General features: G+C 36.6%; 1 protein-coding gene across 2 annotated transcripts in view; it reads right to left on the bottom strand.

The window, feature by feature from the left end:
- Positions 1-355: 355 nt before the first annotated feature.
- Positions 356-9,828, bottom strand: part of TSEN15 (tRNA splicing endonuclease subunit 15) — a 36,443-nt gene continuing 26,970 nt past the window's right edge. For both annotated transcript variants that reach the window (XM_032318534.1, XM_032318535.1), the window contains 2 exons: positions 2,035-2,176; positions 356-1,537 (listed from right to left, as the gene is read on the bottom strand). In XM_032318534.1, the coding sequence (XP_032174425.1) occupies positions 1,517-1,537; positions 2,035-2,176 (163 nt within the window). In that variant the 3' untranslated portion in view covers positions 356-1,516. The remainder of the gene's footprint in view (positions 1,538-2,034; positions 2,177-9,828) is intronic.

The raw sequence follows: 9,828 nt of genomic DNA, 5'->3' as shown, positions 1-9,828 counted from the left end.
CTTGCCCAGACAAGCCTCAGAGGAGACTGGCTTGACTGCAGCCTTACAAAGGACCCAACTTTGATATTAAATGGGTGTTGTAAGTTACTAACTTTGTGGTAATATTATGCAATGACAGATAGCTAATACAAATCTCAAGATTATTTTTTATTTTAAAACATTATTAAAAAGGTAATACAAATAAAGAAAAAATTATAATACTAAAGAAAGACGAAGTCACCCATTTATTGCTCTGCCACCCTATTATAGGAACAGCCATTTACTCTGTCACCCTTTTACTATGTGCTTGGTGTGTCACTGACAGCCATGACCTTACCCATTCATAGCTTGCTTTTCTAATTAAATATTTTCTAATTTTTTCATTTATTATTAATTTTTAATGAGTATATAATATACCATTCATTGGCTATCTATCTGTTTATTAGCCATTTCCTTTACCAGGGGTTGGCACATTATGGCCACGCATTTGTAAATGAAATTTTACTAGAACACAGCCATGCCTATTTATTTACATATTGTCTATGGTTGTTTTTGTACTATAAATGCACACTGGAGAAGTTTTAAGAGAGACTATATGGTTTGCGAAGACTAAAATCTTTCTTTTCTGCCCTTTGCAGAAAAAGTTTGCTGACCCCTTCCTAAACTTTTAAGGGATCTATTATTTTGGCCATTATAATTAATGCCACTTAGAATGTCTCTGTGCATATAATTTTTATACTCTAGGCAACATAACTGGGAGGTATTGGGAGTAACTCCACAAAAGTGGAGTAACTGAGTCTATTTAATAAAGATGTCTTTAAGTCTGACACCGTCCCTTACTATCTTTCTTGTAATACTCTAACTCTGATATAATAAGGGTGGTGGTGATAAGAATGGAAAGCAAGGCCTAGTACTTCCTTTATTAGGTAGGAAGTAATTAATCAGTAGCACCTCTCTGGTCCCTATGAATCTAGCATGTATGTAACTTTATACTCTGGATAAGCATACCTTTCTTCTGATTTAAAGTCAACAGTAAATGCCACATAAAAACCAATGGAAACAAAACTGTTACTTTCTAATGGGGATTTAAAAGCAGACTGAGCAAACTCTCCAGGTGTCCATGTGTCCAAGAAATGCCATCGCGGGCTACCTGAAGTGGCCAAAAGGCACTGAGAGGGTTGAATTAGAGAAAGGTGACAGTCTCAACAATGTGTTAGCAGAGACAGCAAGGAACAATGAGGCAGCTATGGGTGAGGGATGAGAGAAGAAACACGTGCTCCACCTCTCTGAACACATCCTAAGCACCACCTTGTATATAACTGTAATTAAACTGTGTCCAGGTAAAAAAGTTCTAGAGCAACTACCCTATACTTATGAACAAAAAAATTCTTCTATCTGGGAAAGTTTTATTCTTCAAAAAGAAATATTTATGGAATGGGACCAGCTAAGTCAACCCTAACTATCTCTGAGATAAAAGATGAACCAGGCTGACGGGTCTCCAATCCAATCCCACAGCGAGCATCGGGGAGTACAGGTGTCATCTTCTAAGGGAAATATTCTGCAACATAAAAAAAAAAAAAAAAGATCAGGATGGACTTTTCCCCCAATATATAAAGTATTTTAAAAGCAAAATCAGAAAGATATTTAATGTAATTATACCAAATACACCAACAAAGTATATCAGGAAATCATACATAACACATTTATTTCGTTAAAAGGTTTCTGTCAAAATGTCAACCAATTTAACACTTTCTAAAGAAGTGTTCTTTTGGCTAAAGCTATTATAAGCCTTTACATCCCACCTCAGTTAGTTATCAAATAGTATCATGACTTTATGAAGTACTCTGGGAGACTAAGGGTCTAATTATTTTTGTGGAAACTAGGAACATATTACTTTAAACAAAACAGCCAAATTTCTGAGGTGTGAAAATCAGATCATTATTTTTTCAAATTTTCATATTGCAAAGGAAGCTGAATGGCTTGATTCACACTTAAACTTATGTCATTATTTTCCTCTTTTTTTTCACTGTTTACTGACAGTTGCTCAAAACTGACCTGAGGGTCTGGCAGCATAAATCCATCAGTAAGTTTATAGTAGACTATTGTGGAATCGGACTCCACTATGGCCAAAGTAAAAGACATTGGCAAATCTGGATCACCTTGCAATTTCCGAGATGCCTTCAAAATCTCCCTTATCCTGAAAAACAAACAAACAAACACAGTATATTTAGGATTCATAGTCACTCAATCAATAATAAGATCAAATGCTGTAAAATCTTGGGGAAGAGGTAGACAATAACATTATATCCATAATACTAAGGAAATGTCTGAAGGCTCAAATATAAACCTCTAAAGTTGTCTCATGTAGAAAATCCTGCAAATAAGAGACATTTACTGACTTTCAGTCCTCTTTAGGATTTAACCCTCTCTCCTGAGCATCGCACATGGAAGAAGCAGACTGTGTTCAGGAACCTACAGAATGGGGCCCTAACAATATCCAGTGCACTTATGGCCCACAGATACTGGGCATTCATTTTCCAACTTGGTAGTATATCGTGGAACAACATGTTATTGGGGTTTGCTTTTAAAGAAAATAGATAATAAACATTTCCATGTTTCCATATGGTGTCCATCACTACCACCTTTAAATGGCTATACGTTATCTATTGACTCAAAATTTACCCAATTATTCCCCGATCCTTATAAAGTTCTTTCAGGGCTCTTGTGGGGAGAAGGTACTAATAAAGATGTGATGATGATCTTTCTGTAGGTAGTTGTTTCTGTTCAGTCTTTCTAAGGTCAGACTTATGAATATAGACATTTTCATGGTTCTCAGTATGTATCTGATACTTAATAAAAGCTAAGAGAAAAATGGAGAGAGAAAACTTTTTTTCTTGTAAAGTGGTCTATTGAGCATCAATGTTATAAAGGCTTTCAGTTTGCTTGATATGGAAAATAATCTAGTATCTCCTATATACTTCCAAGTGCTATTAGCTTTTGTTTACTATAAACTAAAAATCCTTATTACCTATTCTACAAACCCTGTGTTCAATAATTCAGTAAAGTTTAACCTCCAGAGGAGCTTTCTTAAAAAGACAAATAAAAAATGATCAGTTGATTTTGTTGGTTTTTTTCCCATTAAACTAACCAATTCTCCAGAAATTGGAAAAAGATTTACTTGCACATTAACATGCTAAAACTGAATACGTAAATAACTCAATACCCTTCTTTTCTTTAGCAAATGTGTAATTTATCCCCTTAAGTTCTATTTCCCATCACTTAGTAAAATTTCTATGGTCACTCTTCACCCATCCTATTAGCTATTGAATTTATAAAGAATCTAAAAAAAAAAAATCTCTGCTTTGAAGTATTCTTACTACAATAATTACAATGCTTTTTAAAAAAATCTGTAGCAGAGACCGGAGATTTCAGTGATTTAAAAGCAGCAAGAAACTTCTGGATAAGCTGAAATTAAATTTTTTTGCTAAATTCTCACTTAATCACTTTATAATATGTCATACAGTGATAACTAGTTTGTTAAAACAGTTACAAAAGGCTGCTTACTTACTATTTCTCATTTAAGTTTACACAGACATGTAATTATTTAAGGAGAGACTGCATTTCTAAGTTTTTTCCCTCATAGTCAAAGCATTTCTAAAATGACCTTGAGTGAGGCAAGTCAACAATATGGTAATATTTCAGTTAAGCATAAATGTCAGGCAACATTTACCGGATATAAAAAATCTCTCCACATGGCAAAATCTTAATTCCCTTTCAAGAGTTAAAGAAACATCATCATCTCTCCTAATTCTTCCAGGTCACCTTACCCCAAACTCTAGGCCAAGTTATGTATCTTACCCTACGGAGGAAGCTTGTGTGAACCTACATTATGTTATACACTACCTTGCATTCATACTTCTAAGTGTCTGTTTTCCACTGCATTATACCCATTTGAGTATCAAAGCTAAAAAAAAAATTGCCCAATATGCCCAATATTGTAGTAGAATACTTGGGCAGAGTGAATGAGTGAGGTTTTCTGAATGAAGATTTCATATGGCTAAATATATTTCTGACAAATACTTTTTAAAGTTTATTATGTAATTCTATTACACCAAATAAAAGCTCTATCTTGACAGATCAGGATTATCATTTTTGGTACTTACTACTGTAGATACCACAGTAGGTCGTATACCAAAGAACTCCCTAGAATTCAATTTCTTAAAAGTACCTGAAATTTGCTTGCTTTTTGTTCATCAAAACATTTTATCACTTGTTTCTCCATAACAGAACTTGGTATACCACAGTCATCGGTTTTTTCATGGCCCTTGAGCTAAGAATGGTCTCTAGATCTGTAAATGGTACATTTGAAATGGCCGTATAAGTACCCACATAATAGCTTTGATTTTGCCATTTTGTCCACAAAGCCTAAATATTTCCTACTTGGCCCTTTCATAAAAGGTTTGCTGACCCCCCATTTCATACTGTAAAAAAGGTTCAAAGTAAGAATTTTAAGAAATGCTCGTAAGGGCAGTGTACTTTTTTTTCCCCAATATTATCAGAGAAGGAGGTTCTACTTCTAATTAGAATGTAGAAGAAATTGGGGCGCCGGGGTGGCTCAGTGGGTTAAGCCTCTGCCTTCGGCTCAGGTCATGATCTCGGGGTCCTGGGATGGAGCCCCACATCAGGCTCTCTGCTCAGCAGGGAGCCTGCTTCCTCCTCTCTCTCTGCCTGCCTCTCTGCCTACTTGTGATCTCTCTCTGTGTCAAATAAATAAATAAAAATTTTTTTAAAAAAAGAATGTAGAAGAGGGCGCCGGGGTGGCTCAGTGGGTTAAGCCTCTGCCTTCGGCTCAGGTCATGATCTCGGGGTCCTGGGATGGAGCCCCACATCAGGCTCTCTGCTCAGCAGGGAGCCTGCTTCCTCTCTCTCTCTGCCTGCCTCTCTGCCTACTTGTGATCTCTCTGTGTCAAATGAATAAATAAAATCTTTAAAAAAAAAAAAAAAAGAATGTAGAAGAAATCAAAGACCACTATTCCTACCACAACAAAGAATTAAAAAACCAGATTTGCTTAAAAATAGGACATTTTTCTTTAAAGACATCAAAGAAATGTAAACACAAACAAGGGTAAAGGAAATAAATTCTAATGCGAAATGAGCCCTTTCCAGGTAAGTGGAGACCAAGAGATAAGCCACTTCTATCTCTAAGGGCAAATGCTGTGTGCAGGCGCAGTAGCTAGAAGAATGAGCCAGTCATGGGCAAGCAACTTCACTGTGACAAAAGGAAACCATCAATACTGGGAATAGCTACGCATGAACTAGCATCGTGGACTGAAATCCAGAGTGACACCAGTCCCTCCAGTTCACCAATTCTCCCTTATGGGACTTAAACTGCATTTAAGTGACATGACAGCATGAGAAGCTGAGGAAGGAACTGGAAAATAGCAAGCAAGCTCTAATCACAAAGCCCGGATGAAGAGAGCGTTCTGATCCCATTCTGAAACCAGAAGAAAACTGGGATAACTAAAGTTGCAACTCAGCCATGACTCGTTTTGACTTCTGGTTAGACTGACTAAATCAGGCCATGACCCTACTTGCCAGAGAGAGGAAGGAAGGATGAGTTCCATGGGAGCATGGACATCAACATCAGTCTTTTACTTACACACAGTATCTGGATACAGTGAACAAGTCTAAGCTATGTGAAGAAGCAAGAAAAGGTATCTAATAATCAAGAGCAAGAAGTCAATATAAGAAGACCTTCAGAAAAACTAAAGTTGTTGAAAAACTGAGATGTTGGTTGGAATTAATAGCTAAAGACACTTAAAATAAGCATTATAAATGTTAGAATATCGAGGAAAAGACACAAACAAAACGAGTAACAAGACGAAAAATTTAAGTAGAAAAATGAAAATTCTAAAGAAAACTGACATTCTAAAATTAAAAATATATATATATCCTCAAAGTATTGACTAGGCTTAATGATACACTAGATACAGACCAAAGAAAGGATTTAGTAAGATTGAAAACTGGTCACAAGAAACTTAACTGAAATAAAAAGAGAAACAAGAATCTAAAAAGAATCAGAGGCCTTTGGTACAATATCAGTTTAACATGTATAAGTGGAATTACAGAAGGAAAGGAAAGAAAATGGTGTAGGTCTTAATCCATTCAGGATGCTATAACAAAGTATCACATACTAGGTAGCTTATATATAACAGAAATTTATTTCTCACAATTCTGAAGGCTGGAAAGCCCAAGATCAAGGTACCCTGACCTTGTTCTTGTTCTGGTGGAGGTCCTCTTCCTGTTTCAAAGCCAGCATCTTCTCACTGTGTCCTTCCATGGTGAAAGGGGGAAGGATCTTCATGGGTTCCTTTATAAGGCACTAATTCCCTTCATGAGGGCTCTACCCTCATGACTTGACCTCTCAAAGATCCCACCTCTTAATATCATCTTTGGTGGTTAGGATTTCAATGTATGAAATTTGGAGGACACATTGAGACTCTAGCAGTGTAGAAGAAATCGCTGAAACTTCCAAAATTGGTGTTTCTGAATGTAAAGTGACTCTTAAAGAGAACATATAGTTGGATCTCGTTTTTATATGTAATCTCACAACTTCTGCTCTTTGACTAAAGTACTTGATCATTCATATTTAAAATTAATATTGAGGGGCGCCTGGGTGGCTCAGTGGGTTAAGCCTTTGCCTTCAGCTCAGGTCATGATCCCAGGGTCCTGGGATTGAGCCCACATAGTGCTCTCTGCTCAGTGGGGACCCTGCTTCCCCCTCTATCTCTGCCTGCTGCTCTGCCTGCTTGTGATCTCTGTCAAACAAATAAATAAAATCTTAAAAATAAAAAAAAATTAAATTAAATTAATATTGATATTGTTGATTTATATCTGCTGGTTTGCTATTTGTTCTCTCTATATAACATGTCTTTCTCGTTTCTTGGTTCATCCTTTACCACTTTCGTTTTTATTAAGTAGACATTTTCTAGCGCATTTTAATTTCCTTATGTTTTCTTTAACCATACTTTTTAAAGTTTCTAAGTAGTAGTTCCAGTAGTTCCAAATTTATCATAATTAATCTCAGATTAATACTTAATTCTAACAAACTATAGAAATGACTCCAACAGTTTCATTCCTTTCTCCCTCCTTCGTGCTACTATTGTCATATATATCGTGCCTATATATTATATACTCAATGACACAGGGTTATAATTATTGCTTTATACAATCTTATATCTTTTTAAAAAGTTAAGAGGAAAAAGGGGACGCCTGGGTGGCTCAGTTGGTTAAGCAGCTGCCTTCGGCTCAGGTCATGATCCCAGCGTCCTGGGATCAAGTCCCACATCGGGCTCCTTGCTCCGCAGGGAGCCTGCTTCTCCTTCTGCCTCTGCTGCCACTCTGTCTGCCTGTGCACGCTCTCTCCACACCCCCTCTGATAAATAAATAAAATCTTAAAAAAAAAAAAAAAAGAGGAAAAAGGATAAAAAACCATATTAACCTATATATTTAATATTTCTGGTACTCTTCATTTCTTCAAGTTACTCCCTAATATCATTTCCTTTTTTTTATTTAAAAATTTTTTTAAGTTAAATTACCCAACATATAGCACATCTTTAGTTTTTGATGTTGTGTTCGATGATTCATTAGTTACGTATAACACCCAGTGCTCATGGGATCACGTGTCCTCCTTAATGCCCGTTACCCTGTTACCCAATTCCCCTACTGCCCTCCCTTCTGCAACCCTCAATTTGTTTCCTAGAGTCCAGAGTCTCCAATGGCTTGTCTCCCTCTCTGATTCCTTCCCATGCATGTTTCCTTCCCTTCCCCTATGGTTCTCTGGAATATTCCTTATATTCCACAAATGAGTGAAACCGTATCATAACATGCCCATGCATGTTTCCTTCTCTTCCCCTATGGTTCTCTGGAATATTCCTTATATTCCACAAATGAGTGAAACCGTATCATAATTGCCTTTGTTTCCATATAGCTCCATTTCCTCCCCCATCCTTTGTTAATATTATAATATATATATATATATTACTTCTTAATATGCTATAAGCATGGTCAGGTGATTTTAAATAGAGGTACATGGGCAATTCAAAAGAGAAAGTCTTTTCAACACATGGTGCTATAATTACAAATAGGATTATTATACGCATCAGTGGGGGGTGGCATACATGAAAAGTCTTCGAAAACTGTCAAGTAGTCACAGGATACAAATATTGTTATATAGTACTTACACCAGCTTTGCCACCTCGCAAATTGGGACATGTCTGTATCTACCGCCCTCCCCTTGAAAAATAATTTCCACATGTGTTGAATCACATGACAATTAGCTAGATTCCTGTTCATATGAGAGATTTACTTTAGAAAGAGCTATTTAGATGGAGCAACCATAGATATTGATCAGAACCTCACTGCACAGCACTGATGGGAACTGATACTCTAAAGCCACCAACTTTAAAGCACTTTAAAGTACACCAACTTTAAAAAAGTTTCTTTAAAATAATCTGGAAAGACTACAAATACATGGAGGTCAAATAACATGCTACTAAGCAATGAATGGTCAACCAGGAAATAAAGGAAGAAATAAGAAAGTACATGAAAACAAATGAAAATGAAAACACAACAGTACAAAACTTCTGGGATGCAGCAAAAGTTGTTCTAAGGAGTGAAGGTTATAGCAATACAGCCTACCTCAAGAAGCAAGAGAAATCTCAAACAACCTAACCTCGCACCTAAAGGAGCTAGAAAAAGAACAAAACAAAGCTAGCAGAGGGAAGGGAATAATAAAGATAGAGCAGAAATAAATGATAAAGAAACTGAAAAAAAAAAAAAAGCAACAGAAGATCAATGAAAACGAAGCTGGTTCTCTGAAATAAATCAGTAAATTTGATAAACCTCTAGCCAGGCTTGTTAATGAAAAAAGAGAAAGGATTCAAATAAAACCACAAATGAAAAAGAATAAATAATAACCAACACCACAGAAATACAAATAAGCAAAAGAGAATATTATGAAAAACTATAGGCCAACAAGTTGGAAACTTAGAAGAAATGGATAAACTCCTAGAAACATATGAACTACCAAACTGAAACAGGAAGAAATAGAAAACTTGAACAGATTGATAACCAGCAAAGAAATTGAGTCAATAATCAAAAAAACTCCCAACAAACAAAAGTCCAGGACCAGATGGCTTTACTGGTGAATTCCACCAAACATTTCAAGAAGAGTTAATACCTATTCTTCTCAAACTATTCCAAAAATCAGAAAAGGAAGGAAAATTTCCAAATTCATTCTGAGGTCAGCATTATCCTGACCCAAACTGGATAAAGACACCACTAAAAAAGAGAACTACATCTGTCCACACAATCACAACTCTGTCCTTTGTACCTCCCAGCTGATGACCTTCTGCCACCATAGAGGGCAGACATATAATCCTACATCTTAGGCTGATTTCATGGGTGTTCAGAATGGCTTGGTGGATATCCAGCTAAATTCAGGGGCCTGGTTGAAATGGAGTCCCCCACTGCTCTGACATCTTGCCCCTCCCCCTGGAAGGAAGTCCATGGGGGAAGGGAAGAAAATCCAAAGTGGGAGAAATCAGAGAGGGAGATGAACCATGAGAGACTATGGACCTCGAGAAACAATCTGAAGGTTTCAGAGGGGAGGAGGGTGGGGGGGTGGGAGTAACAGGGTGATGAGTATTGAGGAGGGCATATGTTGTGATGAGAACTGGGTGTTATATGCAACTAATGAATCACTGAACACTACACCAAAAACTAATTATGTACTATACAGTGGCTAACTGAACATAATAAAAAGAAATTTAAAAAAAGAGAGGACTA

This window comes from Mustela erminea, chromosome 17 (genome assembly GCF_009829155.1).
Source record: "Mustela erminea isolate mMusErm1 chromosome 17, mMusErm1.Pri, whole genome shotgun sequence".
Lineage (NCBI taxonomy): Eukaryota > Metazoa > Chordata > Mammalia > Carnivora > Mustelidae > Mustela > Mustela erminea.
This window is presented reverse-complemented; position numbering and strand designations above follow the sequence as displayed.